At 41.8% G+C, this 24,576-nt stretch overlaps 1 protein-coding gene across 2 annotated transcripts in view; it reads right to left on the bottom strand.

Moving 5' to 3' along the window:
* LOC119886700 (metabotropic glutamate receptor 7) overlaps positions 1–24,576 on the bottom strand; it is a 320,159-nt gene that overhangs the window by 63,797 nt on the left and 231,786 nt on the right. For both annotated transcript variants that reach the window (XM_038697608.1, XM_038697607.1), the window contains one exon: positions 16,290–16,429. In XM_038697608.1, the coding sequence (XP_038553536.1) occupies positions 16,290–16,429 (140 nt within the window). The remainder of the gene's footprint in view (positions 1–16,289; positions 16,430–24,576) is intronic.

Here is a 24,576-nt window from a genome sequence, read left to right as displayed (position 1 = left end):
TTGCAACACAAAGGAGGCTAACCCTACTTGCAAAACGGTTGACGTACATATATTTACTGACTTAGGTTTAGGCACTAACTTCTGTGATGGTTAAGGTTAGGGTAAGTTGCCTCGGAGGACTGTCAACTCCTTAAACACAAACATTGCTAGCTAGCTAGCTACTTAGCGACCAGAAGCGCTATTAGCATTTCTGGTCACACTCATACACGAACCTGGGGGTGTACGCAAAATCGCCGTTTTGCGTACAATAGCCACGTTTTTCCCAAAGCGTGTATATGTGACGCCTGAGCATGACAACAGGCCGGCTGCTCTGTGTACATTCAATCAGCGCCGCTGAAAAGGCTTAATAAGGAGTTTTTTGCATCCCAGTTAAATCACAGTTAACAGTAATTACGATGCACCTTGCTAACCTAGAAAGCTATCTCCACCTTCTCATCCAACTATGATCACGTCTGGTTCCAAAAATACCAAGATGGCGACGGCCAAAATGCCAAAGTCTTCAGAATGGTAGTCTGCAAACCAACGGGTGATGTCACGGCGGCTACGTCCACTGCATTTATACCGCCTGTGGCTGAAACTCGTTTCTCCGTTTCTCCTGTTGCTCCCTCCCAACAGAGCAGGACAGGCATATTTCCTACGTAAATGTTCAAATGAAAATCGGTGTGATCAGCCTTCCACAGTTTAGTACAGTCATCTCGTGACTAACTGCCTCTGTTAATAATAAAAGTCTTCAGAACTCAAGCATCCCTCAACTGAGTCAGCTGAGACCTCACCGCCATGCAGGCCCAAACACACACACTTCCTTCCCATTAATGTGTGCCACAGTCATTAACGTGGCGACTGTGGATCATGATTAAATTGATTAATTGAATGGAAAAGGAAATAACTCCCCCGGATCCCTGTGAGGCTGTGTGCGGCGGAATGTACACAGTTAGCAGATTAGCAGCCGGCCCGAGTGACAGGAAACCAAATGAGAAAAAGAAATAAAAACAGACTAATCAGACGAGCATCACTGCCCGAGCGGCATCGGCTTGGCGACTGTGTCATCTCACACATTCAACAATACATCTTCACACAGTATGACTGCATCCATATGACAAATACACGGGACGGCAGCAAGTTCCCTTCAAGCAGACGTCACATTTTGATTAATTGTGAAAGCATTTATTGTGCTCATTAAAGAGAGACTGTTGGTGTGTGTTTCAGCAAGTGATAGTTCAAGCGTGAAGCTGAAGCGGCGGTGACATTCAGAGTGAGAATGAGACAATACTAAAAGCATGACACTGGTCACCGTGATATTAATCCACACGTCTTCACAAAATATTTGATTAGGGAAAGCTTAAAGTCAAAGTATGTTAACATTAATGTGTTTTTGTACGTCTGTTTCCCACAGAATCGTCAGCCAACCAACCTTTATTGATCCCCGAAGGGAAATTCTGTGTCACAGTTGCACACATTGCACAAAGGGCACAAAAAGAAATATATATAAAGATAGTGGTATATAGAGAAGTATATAAATATCAGAGTAAAAATATAAAATAAAGAAAATATAAAGGAGTGTGGATATGTACAGCATTTACATAATTAAGGATTTGTTATGGCGAACGGTAATACTGAATAAATAGTAGCAGCAGATAGTATTGCACTTTAGTATTTAAGCAGGTGTTATTGCACAAAACAGATAATAATGTCCAGTTTAAAACAGTGTGTCAGACACTTAGAGGGAGGAGTTATAAAGTTTGACGGCCACACAGCCTGGATGGGGCGGGACAAGTTTGACGTGCTACAGCAAATCATTAAATGTTGAACAATATAATAATTGACAAGTTAGTACTAAGAGTTTAAATTAGAGACCGATGAGGAGCCTTTTGCTTGCACAAAGACTAAGTTTTAAAAAACTACCCACAGAAATGAAACAGCTGCTACTGGTTTTAATACTCACCAAGTGGTAAAAAAGTATACTATTATAGTGTATTGTTATACTAACAGTAAACTATTAACTAAACATTATACTCTTGATTTAATACACTCGTGTACAGTTCCTCCTCCTCCAGGTTGTGGATAGAGACTCTGCATTAGACAGATGTATGCTGAGCCGGTGTGCAAATATGTGCTGCTTCTAGCCGCCTCCTCTGTAGAGCAACACGCTCCCCTTGTTCTGTTTTACATCAGTTTTACTAGTCATCGTTATGAATATTGTTTAACTTTGTTCAAGTTGGGAAACACACATTTCAAAATGTCAGTATTTCACGCATTCCTTGATGCAAGTAGACTCATAGAACGAATGTTCGAATCACAAATCGCAATATTGTCCACAGTAATCGCAACTTGTACTTCATTACATTAGTGTTTACTCACTAATTCAATCTACTCCCGGTCCCTTCAGTTTCCCCACACTCACAAACCTACACCTGCGCCGCAAACACGGCGGCGTGCTCTGTCTCTGCTGACTTTCTCAGCACTACGTTTTATAAAAGAACTCGTCTTCGGGATTTTTCCTCCTGCAATTCCGTTTCCAGCAGCAGCAGCGGCAGCAGCGCTGCATGTGGAGGAGGCTTGTTAACGACGTAGCCCATCATAATGAAACAGCCATGGTAGCCAACAAATGACATCTGCACCGGTGAGTTAACTGTGGCTTTACTCGCTCCGTGCTTGTAAAATATCCAACCTAATAGATAACAAGTATCTGTTTCTCTGCAAAACGGTGAAATGGGTCGCCAAATATACTATATAATAATATAATAAGTAAAGTCTACATGGGAAACATTGTATGTATATAAAACTGTGTATATCGTGTATATTATTTATTTTGTGTGTTACCATTTTAATACACATGTACTTATCTGTTAAGCTCTGTGTGTAGCATGAAGGGACTTTCTTTTTGTTATACAGCCTTGTGTATTATAATTAATAAACTACTTTGAAACCTTGAACTCGCTCGCCAGGAGGGTCAGTCACAACAGCTGCCAGCGACTTCCCAATCTTCTTTCCTGGCAATTTGTTCACCATCGTACAGCATTTCATTCGATAAAAAGTTACTGACGTGGAACCAAGAAGACTCTCTGTTTCGATCTTTAGCGGATGGTTCATTACGTCAGCAAACTGCTTTTAAAGAAGCTCATTGGTTCATCTCTTCCCTGCTTCGTCCCCACAGGCTGTGCTGTATATTAATGCCCCCCCTCCTCCTCCTTGATTATGGATGTCTCTCCTCATTTCTTCTACTTTCATCGTTATTCCTCTCAGAGCAACAGATGACAGAAAGCCTAACCACGCCCCAAAACCTCATCAGCATTAATAATTATCATTAGCGACTAACCTGTCCATTATTTTCCCAATAAATCGATTATGATATATTATATATTATTATAAAATATTCACATTTACGAAAGGTGGAATCAGATCATTTCTGCGATCAGCGAATCGATTCATAGTCTAAACTTTGCAGACGTATGTGAATCTAAAAAGCCAAAATAGCAAGACGTGCTACAACTTTTGGTTACGCTTAAAACGAGAGATAACAAGAGACACGCTTCTCTTCTACAGTCCTGCAAGACTTTGTGCACACAGGAAAGGATTAAAACTCATTTAAAGCTGAGAGGAAAGTTATCTCCAGCTCAGTTAAACCTTTATCATAATACCAGGAGCAACACATGAGCTTTACGTGACAGCACCTTTTTTTTAATTTCATTTATATTTAATTTAAGTCTCAGATGACCTGCTGTGACTCAGGATTATTTAAAAAGGAAATAATGAAAACACTGAGTACATTAACTGGAGGGGAGTGCAGAGTTTTCCCATCACAGGTGAGAAATTGACTGCCTTTGTTCTCCCTTGAATAAATCTGAATAAAAACACGCTTCTAACCCTGCTTCAAAGAAAAGTTAGAGTTAAAAAAAAGACAAGAACATCTGAATAATTATATTCCTTTCAGCTGCATTCCCAAGACACAACAGTAGCAGACAAACTGCAGAACAACATTATGTAGCTGAAAAGTGAGACAGTATCCATCACCGGGCTTTGCTCAATTTATCTCTGAAACAAATGCTTCCCCTGCTGTTCGTATAGCTTCTATGAGGAGAGAGAGGGACCAGCTGGACAAAAGTCAACCACCAGAACAGAAGAGTTGGAGGTACATCATTCTTAGACAATGGAAGTCAAAGGCACGTGGAGGGAAAACAGCGTCAGGGCCGGTCGGGACGCTTTTCTCAGTGGTTCTTAGTGGAACTTAAAGCATGTGAGAGAGCTAAACAAGCTACCAGGGCTGGAAGTTAAAACCCGCCAACTGCCAAATGAGAGATTTTCCTTTTGGCGGCTAAATGTTGTAAGGCTACTCGCCACATTGGCAGGTAAACGTCTTCGGTGCGATATCCCCATCTATTAGCCTTTTGTCGGTACCGAACAGCGGATCAGAGTTGTTTTTTGTTGTGTCACACTTAAATTGGTCGCCGCTGTACCAAGGGATCTACAAACGTGTAACACACGGGTTAGAGGCCTTCATTGGTTGTCGTTTATGTTCACTTCACGTTTCTTGTGTTTGATTGGCGTAGATAGGTAAGGGGGGGGCGTTAGGGGATTGGAGTCGGGAGTAGTCAAGTCGTGCTTGGAGTACCTGGAGTGTTTTAGCATTTAGCTAGCTACCACCGTAACGTACACACCTGTCAACCCTCCCATTATCCCCGGGCTTCTCCCGCATTTTACCGTTCTCTCCCGGTGTCTTCCCTTTAAAATATTTCCCAGTAAATACCCAACGTTCCCCTCCGTTAAAGCCGGTGGCAGCACCCACAAATAAAACAAGAAGAAGAAGAAAAGCAGCACGACGCGTTCAGGACGGACGCTGCGTTGCTAAAACAGATATTTCACATACATGATATAGATGCGAACCAGAAACATGATTTACAATGTGCGAGTAAAAACTACAACCAAACGGTTATTTTTGTGCATGAATGGTTCTGATATTTTTGTTAGTAATTAGCATTAATAAATTAAAGACCAATGTAGACTGTTTTTTCTTTCACAAAACAACCCACAATAAATGTTAGGCCTACAGTAGTGAGACACTACATGAAAGTTTAATGAATATTGTGTGGGGGCAAAAATGAGGCTGAAGCAGAACATAAAAAAAATGAATTCATGAGGAGGTTTAAGTTGAATCATTAATAAGCATCTTGTAAGTTTATAAAACAATTTGCTGTTATGTCTTAAGTACATTTAATAGCAATAAATTATTTTGCTTCAAATTTCAATCTGGTGTCTTCTTTAAGTCGGTTTTCGACAGAATACCTTATTATCTCCGTTAAAAGTCCAGTCCCATTGGCAGGTGAGCCAAAAAATTCATTTCCACCCCTGCAAGCTACTGTACATAATACTACAGATACGCTGTAACGTCTACATAATGCCGTCTAATTCGGAAAAACACTTTTTCACATATCATGTAGAAACTACTCGGTGGTTTAGCAGAGATCTCTTCTTAGTTGGCAAACAACAAAACTGCTTCACAGCCAACATCTGGTGAGCTGTGAGACGGACAGACAGCCGTCTGAACAAATCATTATCTTATGGTCGCAGCTCTGACCTTCCAAGAGCTGGATGCCGGACTGAGAGACGCCGCTCAGTCTCTTGAATGAAAACTGCCCACAAAATGTTTTCTAGCACCCAGGTTTTCTTACCATTGTGAGAAGCGTTTCCAGTGCTGGCCTCGCAGGCTGTACGTTTACATGCATACAAACACAGGGGGGTGCTGCCTATAGGCGCTAGAGATGATATTTGTGTACATTTCTTATTTCTATTAGTTCTTGTCCGTAATAAATACAAATACAATACTTTTGTACTACTGTAGAGCTGAACTCTAGCTGACCAGGCTTTTACAGTCAGGACCCCTCAGCCGACTTGAAAAGCTCACAAAATAGTTTTGTACACTGAGCTGGAGTCTCTGATTGGCTTCATTAACCCTCCTGGCTGCTCCAGGACCTGTTCAGGCCACACGTCCTCATACCTAAACAACAAAAAAGACTGATTGTCAACAATATGACTGTCGGACATATGTGACTGTCCCCCAAAATGACATGTACAAGCGTTGGGGCGGGGACAGGCGGACTGGAACGTCACGTGACGTTGTGAAATGGTCATAGTTTGCTTAGGTTTAGGCACCAAAACTACTTGGTTAGGTTTTAGGAAAAGACAAAGGTTTGGCTTAAAATAAGGTACATCACGAAGTAACGTAAGTCATGTGACTGAACTAAAACTTTAAATAATTCAAGTTGTACTTTCATTCACCTCCTTACATGGACGTAATTGTTAGTTGTCTCTTTATACGTCACCTCCGGTGCTCCTGTCATAGGGTCAGAGGTCGCGGCCTTACAGTAACGGTAAATATGGGTCATAATAAGTTGCTGCACAATCGTCCTATACGGCCGTTCTTCTGGGGAGGACGTGCTGGTTCAGGAGTGACGGGCGCCGCTCGTGTCTGCTGAGGGCCATCTCCGACCGCTCGATTTCTCTCCATCTGATTCATAATACGGCTAGAAGGAGTGCGAGGGATCGCTGGCAGAGATCAAGGTCAGATTTCATTACTCCTAATGAGGCTTAGCAGCCGTCAGAATCGCTCCTCTCCATCTCTCTCCGGCTTTCAGACATGAAAGACAAGCAGCAGCAGATTTCGAGTTGAGCCCAGAGATTTCTGAGTCATTACAGATAACACTGCCGGAGAAAAGACGACGGTATCTCCTCCTCTCCCGGGTCAGAATCACCTTTAGTTGTCAAGTACATTCCACTGGAGACTCCCCCCCCCCCCCCCTCCTGATAAAATAGTTTTTGATATTTCTGAGCTCTGAAAAAAGACCCTGAAGGTATTTTTCTGCAACATTAGCGAGATATTGTCTTTTTAAGAAAATTGTCATTTCAAGCAAATGAGGTTTCGTGTGATTTCAGGGATAATATAATGTGTTTTCTGCTCTGCAAGAAGATGAAATGTGCAATAATTTCCCGCTTCCCTTTCTCAATCAAAACAGGAAGTGTCTGATGAAATGCAAATGAGCAGGCTTAACGTTGTGTTTGTACTGTATATACTGCGCGTGTGCTCCACCGGTCCAGATGCTACAATCATCCTGTTAGATTACTGAGCCGTTTCATGTGGAGCGTGTGCCGGCCGCTCACAGCGACACTGAGGAGACGCGGGCGGCCGGAGGCTCTTGTCCCGTCAAATCCTCTCAATTATAATTAAAGTGTGCAGGTTCGTAAGGCCGGCAGGTCCTGTTATCCCTCCCTCTTCTGTCCCTTGATGCTTTCTCTAACAAGTGACGGCTGCAGCGTAGGTGACGCCCTCGCTAACAATGATGTCAATATGCTCCTAATATACAGCTTTAGGCCCATACAGACCTACATTTAATAATATTAGATGCAACACACATGTTGTTGATGCCGATTGAAACTTTACACATTCTGCATTCTGGTAGTAACACGCAACTGGACGTCTCACTGCATTGTTTCTTTCCCTCGCTCTCTCTCTCTTCTGATTTCTTGTCTGATTAATTTCAGTCATCTCCCTCGTCTCTCTCTCCTCTCAGTGACATTCAGAAAGATTTCTTTGTTCATTTCTGTATTTAATGTCATTATAGACAGAAGCACGTAGCATTAAGGAAAAAGAAAGGCTCCCTTGATGAAGTCTCTCTTTGACTGTACATTTTCCACTCTGAGCTGCTGTTTAGAGACATTTGAATTCATTTCTGCTAAGAAAACAGTTTATATTGTAGCTCACTGGTTGTTGGATGTCGTCGGTTGGAGGTTTTTAATATCACTTCAGCCCCAACACACGGGCACTACAGTATGCTGGCCTGTCTGCCTGTGCGGAGAGCACGCTGCTAGGATGGCGTTGTGGGTTGCCAGGTTGCGGTGGATCCACGCAGGGACATGCAAATTACGGGAGAAACAAAACAGGAGGGCGTCGGGAGTTGGCTGTAAACACCGAGTAGTTTTGGTGCCTAAAACCTAATCGAAGTGCAACATTTCACAACATTAACCACTAGTTTTATTTTGAAAATCTACCCAGACGTCGTATATTTATTCTCGCAAACAACAACAAGGCTGAAGGATATCCAGGGCATTAAAAGGGACGCCAAAGGGGTCTTTGACCAAGCGTCCAATTTGTGACACCTTGTGATGAGAATATGTTGGACATATTAAATGAAACGCCGTCTCTGCACAATAGAAGTCAGTTCAGGCTAAATGGCGTGAAATGACAAAATAACTGAAGACCCTGGCCCGTCATTCACACATCATTTGGTGTTTTGTTGTTCTTTTTCTTCAAGGTTTGCATTGTTCAGCACCGTGTAGCTCTAGTTTAGAAAGGCACTTCATAAATTAAGTTTCCTTCCCTTTCTGTCTGTGCCTCCATTTCTTCCCACTTTCTCATTGTCTGCTTTGTGGCTCTTTCTCCCGGTGACCTTCCCCTCCTGAAGTGACACTGATGTGCCATCATGGCGGCTTCCGTCTCTTCCAGCGACCGTACAGAGCGAGGCCAGACAGGGCAAGAAAGGACAAGATCCAAACATGTCCCCCTCTGTCTGATCTCAGTCAGTTTTATTTTGTCTTGGACACAGACGTCAGATCAAGAGAGATAATATAAATGTCACTGTTTCACACCGATGGGCCTCAAACACCATTTGATTTTATTTCAACTACTGAAATCCAACAATGTGAGAAGTTTGAAGGGGAAAATGTCTCTTTGGTGGAAATACCAACAATAAAGTTCATTTCCATCCTCATTTTTAATGCACATTTTCTATTTGCACATTAAAAAAAACTGTGGAAATGTCAGAAATTCCAGAGAAGTTCAAATATTGCAAAGAAAAGAGTTTCTGGTGGATAAAACCAGAAACAGACTTGATGAATAAATGCTGACGTGCAGGAAGCAGCGACTTAAAGTGAAGAGCTGAAAACTTCAGAAAACTTTGTGTGGGGCGGCGAGGAGGCTCTAACCTTCCTCACATTAACACACGAAACGTCTGATTTCGTCATGTTTTCCATCGCTTCAGCTTTCTGAAGCTCTTTTAATGACGTCACCTCGTTGTGACTTCTTCTTCTGCTGCTTTAATGGCAGCGACTGGAGAATTAGCTCCACCAGCTGTTTATGTCATCAACCAATGAGCTCGTGTTCATATTAATATCCGTCTCTTTAGCCGCTAAACGCTCCCCTGTGTTCACCAGCTCGACTCTGACTGTGTCTGTCTGCTGTTTGCTGCTGAGCAGCTCGTGTAGCGCTCCGAGAGTGAACCCGGGACGGGAAAGCTGCAGCCGGAGAGATAAACGACGAGCTGGAAGAAGCTATGAAGCTCCGTAAAGCCGAGAGGCTGCAGATTCTGCAGATTACTCACTTCCAGAGACACCAACGCGCTGTCACTTCAAACATTGTTATTATAAAAATATGAATTCTAACTGCATTAAGTCCCATATCGTAAACTGCATGTAACCAAAACCACAGGGGACATTTAGGACTGTAGTGACCGGGGGCCAATGCTTACAGAGTCATTTGTGACTCTTCCAGGGAGACACAGTGGCAACAAGAGCCATATGGAAGACTTCCACCCACCCCACGACACATGGATATACCCTGAATGCACAAAGTATCACGTAGCATGCATAATCTCGTTGGCCCTCTGAAGAGACAGACTGCCAGGCTAATATACACAAGGCGTTTACTGAGGGGAAAAGGAAATTACAAGTGATAAATTGAATTAATCTCATTTGAGGCTGGGAATGGGATGAAATGGGGTCTCCAGCCTGGAGAGGATTAGCAGCAGATGTCAAGAGAGAGGAGGGGAGAAGGGAGGCAAAATACTGTGTGTGTGTCCTGTGGTGTCTTTGCCTTTAATGATAAAAAAACAACATCTTCATGAAGAGATGAATTTAGGACCACGTTAAGGTATTACCAAAGGATTGTGAATTTCTATAAAAGCATTATGCTGAATGTGACTGCTCCAGTACACACTCTTTATGTTATACATTACAGTGTACTGGTAAATCTCCAGGTTTATTGGTACACAGTTTTGCCCAGAATTTGTTGTCGTCGTCTGAAGCTGTCATTTTCTAAATGAAGCTGGTAATCTCGTATCATGGATATGAACTCTTTAATCCGCCCTGTGTACAGTAAACTGCACAACGAGTGGGATTACACTGCGAGGTAATCCAACATGCTCCTACTTTCATTTTTAAAATTCAATACATTTAAAGGTCAATACATTTAGAGGCCGGCACGCGGGTGCACCGAGGCAACGGACCACTTAAACTGCCCGGCTTTACTTTAGTTTTATTACAGTTATATTTAAAAGGACCATGTATAAACAACATTTCTCACATACAAAGAGACATGTTCTACCAGATTTAGCTACTAGCCAATTTCCATCTGAAGTCCCTGAGCAGGTACAAACAAACACTTATCCAAGTAATGCAATGAACACTAGTACAAGTTCAAAGTAAAATAAATGTTAATGTCGACCATAGATCCACATAATTTCCATTCTACAGCTAAGTACCGCCCATATTTAGGTTTTTTGTTAGTCCGTGACCTCCAGTGGCAGAAGAAGTCAGGTGACCAGTGTTGGGCAAGTTACTCCCGCCCTTCTCTGCTTCTGATTGGCTAGTAGTCCTTAACTAGGAACTGAGCATGTGCAACTCCCAACAAAGATCATTTAGAGACAAGATGTATCACTCCATAGCTAAAACGAAGCCTTCAAAAGGGTTAGGGTTAGGGTTAGGGTTAGTCCGGTGCTGCTGAGCTGCCGCACAGTTGTGCATTCACATCAGGATGGTGCGTTCAGTAACAGAGTTACTTGGATTAGTAACTCTGTAATATTACGGTTTTGGAAATAGCAATCCGTTACATTACTACGCTGCAGGTCACGCAGTATAAAGAGCAACAAAGTCCGTGTAAAGACGAGGTGGGGTGGACGGCTGACTCAGGTAAACTGAGACTGAGGTTCGAGTCCCGTGTGAAAAAAGTCAGAGTTGTTTGATGTTTTAAGTTAACGTTTTGTATATGACTCAGGTCACATGACTTACTAATGTAATTACTAACGTAATGTACTTTTCCCCCAACCCAAATCACCATCTTTTCCTAAACCAAACTACCACCGTTTCACGTTTCCCACGAGTCGCTGGTCTGGTACTAACCAACGCTCGTACATGGCGTTTTGGGCAACAGCCATTTATGCAAACATATGTTGTTTTGGGAGAGTTGACAATCAACATATTTTGTCATTTAAGTATGTGTTTCAATTAGATACAAGTTTTCATTCAGAAGCATTGAGCTGAATATGTTCCAGCTCAATGTAAGAGCCTAAAGAGTCTCGTTAGATGGTGAAGCTCGTAAAAAGAAATACCCATCCTCCAGTTTAAGTATGCAGATGCTAAAATGCTGCCGAACATGCATACATCATGACCGATTCTCAAGTCACGTCTGTGTGATTTGTCCTGGAGAGTTTTCAGCTGCAGAGTTGAAAGAGTGGTGTTACTAGGTGGATTCTAGCAGCAAGAGTAAAAAGAGTTGTCCTAGTGCAGGGTGTGACCACATAAACCCTGACAGAGACGCATCAGAGCGAGACACAGTCTGATTGACCCATTAGGCCACAGCAAGGACCTGCCAGCAGGGAACTGAAGAAGAAGAAGAAGAAAATGGCACATGGGGGGATAAAACACAGAAACTATTTCTCTACATTTGAAACAAGTAAAACTAATTTTATTAAACTCTGTCTTCAGTTTTGTAAAATTACATGCGTGTAATGTGTAGACATGGACTTAAGTCATTTGAATAAAATTTCCTCTCCTCCTTTAATTTACATGATTATAACCGCAGACACGTGATTTAATAGGACATGTAGGGCAGATCGTGTACGTCAGTGTGGCACATTAGGATAATTGATCCGTACATAAAATGGCAGACACCACACACCAACCCCACGCCGGGGGGGGTTCCTTCTTCTCTGACTTAACAGCAGCAAGTTCAACAAAAGGTTATTAATCTTCCAAGTGTGCTGATTACTCCTCTGTGCCTTGATCTCAAATTGACTAAGAATATCAGCGAACATGTACTTAGGCTAAATCATATTACGTCTGACTGTCACGCTTGAACATATAGATTCAGTAATAGCTCCCCCTTGTAATCTAGAGAGCAACACACACACACCCCACAAAACACACACAAAGGAGTTATGAGGATAGAGGGAAAGAAGCAATAATGGGAGGCCTAATAGCAACAGCTCTGCCACATCTGGCTTACCGGGGGCTACTGAGGTGAATAATTTAGTGTTGTGAAGAAGCAGAGACATGGCCTTGAATGCAGAAGCAGAAGAATGATGCGGATCCACTCAGAAAACATTTGTTTCTTTCTTACCTGGATCTGCGCTCATTCCCACCATGACCAAGGTTTTCTGTTTGCACTGTAACGCCGATACTGTGCATATTTTCTCCATCTTGTTGTTTTACTATATCCCAATTTAAAAACTTAATATTTGTTTACACATTTTTCTGTGTTTCACTGTGCAATCCTGTGTTGAAAAGGAGGGATTGAACCGTTTCAACACTTCTGACCAGTGGTGGGAGCGTAAATAAGGGATTTAAAGAGGTGTAGTGGTGTGTATATGCTGGAATATGGAGGTTACACACCTCCGGGCAGGGGCAAGTAGCCACACCTATGTACCAGTGTTAGGTGCACACAGACACTTCGGTTCCCTGACTGGTCCCTTTAAGAAAGCACATCCTCCCAGGCAACATAAAGGTCGCCGTAAAACCTCACCAAGAGAAGCGCTGCAGGGTGTGTAGGAACTTCAGACTGCAACATAAAATGTACTCAGTTACAAGTAAAATGCATTGAAAAAGTCACTTACAGGAGTATTCCACTGATTTAGCTTTGTGCTCCTATAACTCTGTCTGACTCGTGATGTACGGCTTAAAAACAAAGCACCTAAATCGATGCAGCAGAACCAGAGACGTCGTCTTTTTTTATTCCACACATTATTCTTCCTTGTCAAAACCCGCTACCTGCATTACCCACGATGCAACTCACCGGCCAGAAGCCGGGTGGGAGATCGGGGTGTGTGTTATGGTGCGTTCGAGTTGTACCGGGAAGTCGGAATTTCAACTCGAACGCTCCCTTAAGTCGGATTTCCGACTCGGAAAGTCGGGAGAACCGCACTACCCCCGACCTCGTGATCCAAGATGGCTGCTCGGTATATCAACAGTTAGTGAAAGCTGTAGTTTATAAATTACAATTATAACAATTCTCTGTATTTCTGTCTCGTAGAAATTGTCTTTGTTGACCAAGTTTACTGTCTGTAGACATGTTGCTACTGTCTTTAGTATACATAAATACCGTGTAATGCGTTCTTATCCACCAGAGTTGACACAACACTGGCTAAGCTGGCTAATTGTAGACAATGACTGGCTGAGCGAGGTTTTCCAGTCTGTGGAAACTGGAAATGCTGTCAACTCGAGCCTGACATCACTCCCAGCTCTGACTTTCGAGGTAAATGGAACGCGCCATTTTGCTATTAGCGGCTAATATAGCCTGAAACCTGCAGCAGAGATGAGCAGCAGCTGCAGAGGTCGTCTTCTTTCTAACTTCTTCAGCCGACGCTGACTCAAGTGACATCACTTGAGGACATTTATCAGACTTCACACAGCTCCCTCTGACACACTAAAGCCTTTCTACTACTCTAAAACATATGCAGGAGAACTCCTTAACACCTGCAAACACACTGATGTGGGGAATAACCAACGTGCGCATCATCACCAAAATGTGCGTTAAGTATTAAAAGTAAAAGTACTCATAATGGGAGTATAGTATATAGTACCTATATAATATTATTTGCTTATTATTACTGGAAGTTTACAGTTAGCTGGTTGCGGTAGAGCTTTAATTATTTACTTCTGCGTAGCTCAATCTATAAAAAAAAAAAAAAAAAGGAGGGTTTGGGGGTTTTGGCAAATCCTCAATATTCACAGCCACCAAGAAACCAGTGGCACTGGTTTGAAGTCATATCTTGGTGACTGTTAGGACGGGGAATTAACCAGCCAAAAAACCAAGATGGCGACGGCCAAAATGCCAAACTCAAGGCTCGCGGTTACGTCCAGTTCTCATAATCCATCCATGCCCTGAACAAGAGAAGTGGTTTAGAGGTCAGATAGATGGACAATGATTAAAGCAAATAATGTAAATAAGTCTAAAATCAGTTAATTCCTTCTTTCACCTTCTCCCTGTTGTGAACACATTCCTTCAGTGTGGTCCGTTTGGCTCCATTGTGCCGGATCAAACTGCCTAATAAATTAGTAAACCTCTCACACTATCAGATAATCTTCTGACTATCTGTCCTGAACAAGCCTCCAATTAAGAATCCCCCCCTCAGATTGTGAGGCTGGGCCAATCTGGTGTAAACTGGCTTGATAATCCTCCAGTGTGCCTGAGCCCTGCTCTGATAAACACACATTACAGGGAACCACACCGGCCAGAATTTCAGTGGGATTTATTAAAATAGCTGGATGCAAATTCTGTAAATCTCGCTCAAGAGAGATTAGGTGGGACGGATGTTTGCTCTGTTCCCATTTAAAGGTGCAGATATCAGTCCACACGATCTGAAAAGCATTAGAGTCCCTGTATTGACAGGGGGACCTGCATGTTTTTGTCACTGGATCAGTCTGCTAATTCTGCTTCCTCCTGGAACCTGGAAACTCAGAGGTCTGCCATCATTAGGATGTTCTGATCCCGTAGCCATTGGTTGCAATTTGCAACACTCGCCACTAGATGCCACTAAAACTTAAACTCAGGGGTCGGCAAACAAGTCTGGCATTGGGCCAAATTTTTGTCAAGCTGTTACATTGCGGGCCAGAGCATAGTGAAATTACTTCAAATCCCTGGATAGGCTATTCGTGCGCACGTTTAGCTCAGTCGGTAGTCTGCAGGATTCCCATTGGGAGGGATGTATGATCGATCCCAACATCCTGCAGGGTTTTTTCCCCTCCCTTGTTAAAACAACTGTTTGGGACACTTCTGCACGTGCTCACGATAAAGCATGTGCAGAAGTGCATGTGCGTCCCAACATCTGACCCGCATTCATAAACCTGAGGAAATTCAGGGGAATCCAATCACAGTTTACTTTTTCAGAGGTGTGTCAAGCTGGCCAGAGACTCCTTTGAATATCCTTCAGAACTTTTCAAAGTAAAAGCTCTCAATAGACTCAACATAAAGCATTGCTGCAAAAAAAAAACATTCTCACACTTTTATTTTGGAGGTACAATCACTTAAGAGGAAGTGATTATGTGAGCAACTCTAGCTGTCATGACTGAGATCTATTTCAGCACCAGCCGGTATTTATTTTTTATATTTCTGCTATCAAAGCAATCTGGCCCACGGGACAGATATAATTGCTGGCGGGCCGGTTCTGGCCCACGGGCCGCCTATTGCCGACCACTTTAAATGGATACATCCCAATTCCCAAGTTCATTATTTCTGCTGTGAGGAGTGACCAGCCTTCACTGAAGACACGCCCCCTTATTGGAAATCGGACGCTGCAGCTGATCGGACCGATCTGATACTACTCCACAACTACAACACTGCAGTCAGTTTGACATCAGGTGTCATATTTCTCCCAATTTTTTACATTATATTTGTTTTCTGATTCACCAGCTGCTTGAAAATAGTGGCTCTGTGTTAGCTGAAGATTTTTCTCTTATTGTTGCGTTGGGGGGGATGACCTCCATTTTTGCCGTTACGGGCTTTCCCCATAGACTGTGTTGTGGATGCGATAGAGCAGCATGTCGTTAGTCAACGGCGATAGACAACGTTTTGGTCCCGTTTGATTTGTGCCCTGACTTACACACATGATGTTTGTCAGTTTAAAAGATAAGTTTGCAAGTCAAAAAAGTCGCAGTTTGTCCCACTTCTTAGTGACTGAAGCTAACGTTACTGAAGCTAACGTCACACAGCTTCCACGTGTAGGTGATGTGATGAAAGGACCAGAAGTCGTTGGATTAAACATACGACAACATGAAATCCATCTGTGCGTGGAACAAAGCTAAGCTACCCAGCTAGTAGCAAGCAAGCAATGAACGTTAGCTTAGCATTACAGCGCTAACATGTTGGTGACATATATTGTTCATTGAGCGGTTTCACACAAAACTAATTGTTACTTTAAGGTCCAAATAAACCTTCTCATCATTTCCACCATAAACTCTGGTTTAGTCTGTAGAGAAACGGCAGATTCACCTGTTTTGTCCAAAACAGCAGCTGTGTCATATAAACTCACATTGAGCAGCAGCGTCTCCGTCCACTGTCCGATCACACGGTAGCCCGGCCCGGTGGCGTTGTTCCACTGGTACTGAAACAGATCGTAGCGCCCAGGGGCGTCGCCATTACGGTTGAATGTCACTGAGGTACCAGCACTTCCTGTGGAGGCAATGAGTCAATCAGTCAGTCAGTTAATCAATCAAGCTCCACTTTAAAGGTCACCACGGAAATCTGTTCAATGGTAAATTGACTGCAAGTTAAAGAATATTAATTGAAGCAGTGATTTGACGTTTGTCGCTTGTTGTAGCTCTGACTTTTATTTCTTTAATCGAAGAACCAGATATTTTCTGATACAGCTCTTCGTCTTGACTGAGTGGCTGCGGAGTTTCTCGTTACTCCGGCTTTGAGTCACGTAACATAAAAGAAATGATCTGGACTTCACAACTTTATGAATGAAGTGAAAACAACGACCGAATGCAGCCAGTTTAGTCTGAATAACAGCTTTATGTTGTCTCTCTCAGGATGGCTCGTCTCTCTGACCTCCCTGTCCTCTCTGCACCCGCCGGGCGCTCTCTCTCTCTTTTATTATTCCTCTATTCCCCTATGGTCTCCCCCCCCCATCAAAGACTCTGTTTATTTAGGTTGGCTCTTCTTGCTTTGGTGTGGGCCAGGAGTCTCTTTCAAGTCAGCGTTTCATTTAGAGGGGAAAGAAGAGAGAGAGCAGAGGACGGGCGACAGATAGTGTTGAGCTTCCTCGGTTCAATAAGAAATAAAAAGAGGAGGGAAGATATCCTCAGGCCAGAAATAACTGTTTTGGCAGGAAACCCTGCAGGTTACTGCAGCTTCTTTATTAATATTTACTTAGTAACTCTGAGGTTTGAAGCCTCTGTTGAATATTTTGTCATGTTTGGTGGGATTACTGTGTCATGCTAACGGTCTTAGCATTCTCAGCTGAAGGATCTGCATTAATGTATTGATGATTAATGAATTCTCTTTGCGGGTTTAACCCCAGTCTGAAAAAGCGCCATGACAGAATAATACACTTGTTATTTATGAATTGTGCAGCAATAACGCAAAGTTTAACTGCATTACTGTTTCCAGAAAACCATGTAAATAAGCCGTGATGTGCTGCATGTGTCCACCCACTGCTGCTGCTGCACGAGCTCTTTGATTCTCCAGTTGCTGCCATTAAACCATCGCAGAAGACGACGACATGAAACAAGATGACGACAATACAAGAGCTGCATCAGAGCTCACACGATGGATGACATCAAATGTTTCTGTCTGCATGTTTATATCGTGATGACGTTGAAAATCCAGTTTATCTTTCAGCGCTATTCTGACCCCTCACTGAAAGACCGCTCAGTATAATGTGGTCCAGTACAACCGCACCTTTAACTATGAACATGTAATTCTTCTTTTGTTGCAACAGCAGCCGATGAAATGAGTATTTTATATTTTCTCAAAAAGGAATTATAAATTATTTTTTCTTTAAAACTGTAGCTTAGTTGATTTTTCCCATCACTCTAGAATCCATAAAAATGTATTTGAGCTGCATAAAAATTAGATTTTGACTTAAACCAGGGCTTTCTTTATCTGAGAGCTAAAAATCAAAGTGGCTGAGAGCTGCTCATGTCCTACTTACACTTATTCATATTGATGCCAATAGGCGCTTTGACTGAGCTGAGGCATGCTGGTTAGTAGGGGTGTGACGACCCACGAGATCGAGACGAGATTGATATTTTAACACTATTTTAAGAAATCTTAAATCTGAATTAAATGAGAACTTTATTTCCTGCATTCTGATCATTTTTTTTATTTATATAAAGAGAAACAGGTGGCAGGTGACAATTCAAAATCTAAATATATCAGAATCTAAGTCAGTGCTGCTCTCAGATCTGTTTCTCCTGTAGATCAACATTTCTCGTATCATCCCTGCTGAGTCATGATTCAGTCTTCCCTCCTCTTTGTGTCTTTGTTTGGGGAAGTAACTTCTTTAAATGTGACTGTGGTTCCTTTTCACCTCAATGATTAATTGTAAAATTTAAATTCAGTTATAAACTGGACTTTAATAGCTCCTGCGTTTCAGCAGCTTTTCTGCTCATGTTCAAAACTTCATGCCAGACTTAGCCCAAAGACTATTTTACATCTGTATCATCACAGTAGCCTACAAGGTAACAACACTAAACATTGAAATTGGATACGATACAACACAATTTAAGAGACGCCACAATTTTCAACAACATATTATAAAAGACACATTTAAGGTGCTGTTTATGCAGTAAAGTGCCATTCTATAAAATAATGTTCAATTTAATTATGTTAAAGAGCTGTTTAGCGCAGTAAAGTGCTAGATCTGGTATGGTAAACTCACACATACATCAACAATACAACAGCAAACAAACCCTTACACATACAATACAACAAAGTCCGTTAGTGGTCATAAAATTTGATGTGTCATTGTTTGAGTTGGTTCTTAAAACTCGGGTTAAGTCGGACATTCCCTCACGGCAGCCGGTAACTTGTTCCAGATCTCTGACCCCTTAACTGAAAATACAAATTGTCCAAATGTTGTACTTCTGTAAGGCACCATGCAATCAGCTCTCATGGAGGCCCTGGTTACAGTTCTGCCACCTCCCGTTGTTTTCAATTTAATGTACTCCGTGGGGGGTGGGGCAAGTCCATGTAGGATCCTATATATATATATATCATAGCGACTTTCCCAAATTGGTTCTCTTATGGAAATTAAACTTCCCAGGACTCTTGGCAGAGGATATCTGGTCAGATTCTAACAAATTCCTCGTTCCAAATGAAATAAAAGAAGTCCATATGAAAATTTTGCATAGATACTGTCCCTTTAATAAATTGTTAAACAAATTTAAAACAGATTTTTCTCCTTTATGTACTTTCCGTGAACTACAAGCTGAATCTATCAGTCATCTTTTCTTTAAAGAGGTGCTTTTTGGCCTTTTCCCTGTCCTTTATTTATTATTATTATTTTTGTGCTGTAACAGGTTTGCAAAGTGAAAAGGCCTAAAGTCCAGTCCAAAGGGAGTTCGCCTCTCCCACAGAAAACTCTGCTCTGAACTGAAAACAGCTCGTTTGTAGTCCGGCCTTTACATAACGCTCGCCGAGCGGCTACTCCGACACGCCCTCAGAAACAGCGAGCTGCAGCACACAGCTCTCCTCTCCCTTCCAAACACTAGCTACCCTCCAGGCAGTCAGTGGACATAAAGTTGTTCCTGTGATGTAGAGACAGAGCTCAGTTAAAACTTTATGGATACAGATTAATAACTCACCGCTCTGAAACTCTCGCTCCAGTCCGTGTTGCCGACCGGCTCGGCAACACGGACTGTGCGGCTGGCTGAACCCGAGCTGTTTACCTTCTCGCTGACCCGCCCTTCTCTGCTTCTGATTGGCTAGTAGTCCTTAACTAGGAACTGAGCATGTGCAACTCCCAACAAAGATCATTTAGAGACAAGATGTGTCTTTGTTGTTTATTTATTTCTTTATTTTGTTCATGTTAGTCACTGCTTGTTAATCTGTTTGTGATTAATAAAGTAAAAAGAGGGAAAGTCATCTAGAACGCACCTAATATTCACTCAAAGTGAGAGCGCCACCTACTGGCAACAAGAAGTGACTGTTGAAATCTGATGCGTTCAGCTCGCTTCGTGTACGGCAGCGTTTATTCATCAAGGCTGATGAACACATTTCTTTTTTCTAACTTCTGGTGTTTCCACTCAGCTCTTTTGTGCATCCTCTCATTTCTAGCCGGTGACCATCAACTGAAATAACAGAGAGCTACTTAAACTAACATTCGCTTGATGAGCTGCTTGAAAATCTTCCAAGTTTCAAGTTTTGATTTGTTTTAAACCAAAAACATGAACACAGGCCTCTCAGGTCACAGCTGCCTGTTCAGCCAGATAAATGTTGAACATGGGTTTGATATTAACGGTAGCTGAGCAGTAAGCTGTTGGGCGGGTGAGTTTATCTGAGCTGGTGCATTGTGGGAAGCAGTACATGCTCTCATTGCGTAGGCACAATCACTATAAACATATTTGTTCCTCTATCAGTTAAATTAAGCTGCTTTTATAAAAAAAGATTATCCACCAATATGCCTCATTCTTTCTAAACAAAGGTTTGCGGCATATTCCCGCAACCATGCGTGCTTTTACACAGCGGTATGGCTTTCCGGAAGCGGCGGCGTAGAAAAACGTGGTTACGCGTAACAACACCGTCACACCGTTCTGTCGCTGTTACTGCAGTGTTTCCCGTACGTTCATTTATTTGTGGCGGCCCGCCACAATATCAACTCTGACCGCCACAGATAGAATTTCTTTTTTTTTTTTTTTTACTAGTCCTATTTAAAACCGTATTTGATTACAGAGCGCCGTATCGCCGAATCTTCTTGTGTGTTCAGGCATGTGACGTGTGTTTGTACATTATAAAGATGTTGATTTTTGTTTAGCTGTGGTTTTTTTGTTGGTTTTGTGTTTTTTGTGTCTGTTTTCAAGCAGCACTTTCTGTTTTCTTCCTCCGGGAGACAATAAACTCAGCCTTGACCGTGAACCTTGCGGCGACCTAAATCAGCATGTGGACTCAAAATGCATCTCGCACGATTTAAAAAAGCCCACAATTCACACAGTTTGCAGCTGCACAGGCGTGTAGTCATTTTCCAACCTGATCATTTGTTCCTCCTCATTGCTTTAAAGAGATGTCAGCTTTTATGAAGTGCTTCTCCTACAGGTGAAGCAGCAGAGCAGCAAGCAGGTGATAAAGGAACTCCGCACGTCTAATATTCAAATCCTCAAATCTGATCTCACTTATCCAAGACGGGAGACTGAAAGCAATTATCTTCCAAGAAGGGGGGAGCACTTATCTGGGATCACAGGGTTTGCAGCGGGGTGGTGCGTGCCGGCTCTCCCGTTCCATCTGAATCCAACAGGTGTTTTCAGATGGCACAGTAACAGCTGACGAGGATGCTGCTGCTGGAGGGGAAGATGAGGGGTTGTATGTGTGAGTGCTTTTTAGAGCAGCAGAGTGAAGAAATACCGTAAAGTTAAGGTGAAGAGGACGGCAGTAATGGAACGTGTGTGGACGCCGCACATGCCAGCGTGGACGGTTAGGGAAGAAAAAGCTTCTTTCATAAAGCTTTTACGCCTTCTGTTGGCTCGCTGTGCTGCCCAGATCGTTTCAGCAAACCTTCTGAAAGAGTGACTTTGTAGTCTGAAGAGAAAATCTTCAAGTGATGTTGCTTCTTTTTATTTTATGTCAGAGATGAATCGCAAATATCTTTAAAAAAAAAAAAAGGAGCAAGGACAGAAGGAACAGGGAAGGAAAAATAAACACAATAAATGGGAGAATTTCCAGGTTAAAAGTATCATGAATATTTAAAGTTTTAACACATTTAATAAAGAATCAAGTTAACCATCCTCCATAGCTTATATCTTTGTGCACAGTCTGTTTAATTTAAGAAAGATTAATAGATTTTATCAACACTCTGAGTTCCTGTGTCAAACACTGGCAGCTGCCATCACCAAGAAATAGATTCTCAATTATCTCCAAGACGTTTTAAAGCTGACGACAGTCTATCTGCTGCCTGTTTGGTGTCGAGTAGCTCGATTAGTCATTCCTGCTGTAACCAGACAACTGCTTCAGATCAATATTCGGGTTAATAGCTACCACAGGCAACACAGAACAACCTCTCGACAGATAATGTATTTTGTTTCTCTGTCGATATTTGGCTCATGTACGTTTCAGTAGCGATGCTGGGAATAAAAAAAAAATGGAAAGTAACCTTCTCTGCTAGAAAAATGGAGAGCTCTGTGCGTTATATGAATCCATTTTTTTCTTTATTTTGAAGAACGTCTAAATTTATTGTGATCTGACTAAAAGACAGTGTGATCTCAAAAATATAATCTTGGTCTCAAGAAAGTCATGAAACATTCAGGAGGTGGAGGCTCCGCCAGCTCTGCAGGAACGCTTTTTTTTTTTTCCTGGGAGGGTCGGGGGTGAATATTAAGTCTGTAATAAACGGTGAGTGAGCAGTTCAACCGCCACTTTCGTTTTTAATTAGCAAACTGCAGGCTTTGCTAATTACCTGATAAAAGAATCTCTCTGGAGGGGAAGATTTCCGAGGCTCTGTCTCAGGCGTTAAAACGATAAAACTATGCAAACACTAGGATGAAAAATACAAGTTCAACTGCTAATAGCTCTGAGCAAAGGTGGAAAGAGTACTTAAATATCGTACTTAAGTAAAAAGTACTGTTCCACTGATGAACTTTTACTTAAGTAAAATAAAAATCTACTCGAGTAAAAGTAAAAAGTAGCTCATTTAAAATTTACTCAGAGTAATAAAATAACTTATTTCTGTCGACCTGAGAGGAGTTCTGATCAGCTAATTATCTCAAAACACCTGCAAAGGTTTCCTGAGCCTTTAATCTCTCCGTCTGGTTCTGGTGCTCACAATATCAACTTTTTTAGATGCACATGTACACACACACAGTACATGTGCATGTGCATATTTATATCTGTGTTAGTATTTTATCACGCTTTCTCCTGGTTTCACTGCCTGATATAAACTTCATTATTTAGTTTACTGAAAACACACACACACCTCAGCCCCTCCAGGCTGCCAGAGTAAAGACAATAACATCATGCTGCAAAATGCCGCTATAATAACGCAGCACTTCATTTGCATGTTGGCCGGAGAATCAAATATCTTCGAAGGCCAACTGCTCGCTCATAAAAGGAGCTCCGTCTTCCATTATTGGACATTTAAAAAGAGGAGCAGGGTGATAAACACTGGAAAGTCAGAAATCTTCCCGCCTGGCAGAGTCAGCCACTACCTTAATGACTGACTTCATTTTGTGCGATGGGGCAGTAAGAGTCTTAATTATTGGCCCTTTAAGAGCGAGGCCGTACATCAGCTCACTTTACAACACCTGCTCATTAACACACACATGGCTAATCAAACCTTGTTGTTCTGCTTTTTACCCAGAGAGTAAAATAATAATATAACCTCTTTAAGCAAATGAATGGATAAAGAGACCACTGCAAAACTATTTACTATTCATGTGTTTTATGTTATCACCCACTGACAACTAACCCTAACCCAAATAAATTAAACACGATGCTAATTTTCCAGAGCCGTTTGAGGGCAGTGTGTTGCAGCATCTCACATGATCTCAATTAGCTCACTTCCACTTAGACCTGTTGCTTCAAGCATAACGGTGACCTAAATTCAGTTTGTACTTTCTTCCTTTGATCAAACACTAACCAGCGGCACACTTCGCCTCCAGATACTGAATTTAACTATATTTCCTCTTGTTGTTTCAAGTGTCTTGTATTCAGATAATCCCCAGATGAGACTTGAGAAAAGAAAAGACAGCCTTTATCGATCCCCAAGAGGAGCAATTCAGTCACATTTCTGCGTCACATTTGTTTCTGGCCTCAGGGTCGGTCCTACTGCTGATGCACCTGAAGCTGTTTGGCAACTGACAAAAACACCAGAAGAAGATGAGCTTCTGCACTTTAGCAGTTCAGCTAAAACCGCAAGCTAACAGCTAACCATAAGCAAACAAGCCAACACGTGGATGAATCATATATATGAAGTACGAGCGAGAGAAACGTTAAGATCATCTTCACGGCTCTAACTCACGATGCTCCGTCTCACCCACACAGATCCTTCAGTTTAACACGGTGGCTCCACTTTGATCTCAAGAAGCTGCAGAGCTGCAGTCTCTATTCATTCAATTCACATACATTTCCAGCTAAAATGAGGCTTTTTGAAGAGCTCTCTCTCTCTCTATTTAATTCAATTCAAATTAGCTTTATTGGCATGAATGTGTAATAATATTGCCAAAGCATCATACAAACTACATCAGAACAATCAACCCCATACATTTCATTAAACAGGTAATTAAAGCATCAAGTAATTAAAGCGTATGTGTGTTTGTGTTAAAGAAATTTAAATATATTAAAAATATAATAAATAAATGAAACAGTAAGCGTGTGTGTGTGTTAAAAAAATATATTAAACATTAAAATAAAATAAATAAATAATACCGTAAACGTGTATATTAATAGACAAAAATTAATTGATTAAAAAAAATAAAAATAAAAAATAAATCAGTATTAAATGTAAAAACAAAACATTTACTAAAATATCAAACAATCAAAATAATAATAATTAGAAAATTTGTACTATCATTTATCAGTTTACAATTATTTCACATTTGGGCATTTCTCCCAGTAAATAGGGGAGTTTCTGTGAGTCTGATATGAATTCGAATTCGGGGTATTTG

Source organism: Micropterus salmoides, unplaced genomic scaffold, assembly GCF_014851395.1.
Source record: "Micropterus salmoides isolate LMB-PRFRI ecotype aquatic unplaced genomic scaffold, ASM1485139v1 Ms_hic_scaffold_4, whole genome shotgun sequence".
In the NCBI taxonomy this organism is placed as follows: Eukaryota; Metazoa; Chordata; class Actinopteri; order Centrarchiformes; family Centrarchidae; genus Micropterus; species Micropterus salmoides.
The sequence above is the reverse complement of the archived record's forward strand: the minus strand, read 5'-3'. Positions and strand labels throughout refer to the sequence as shown.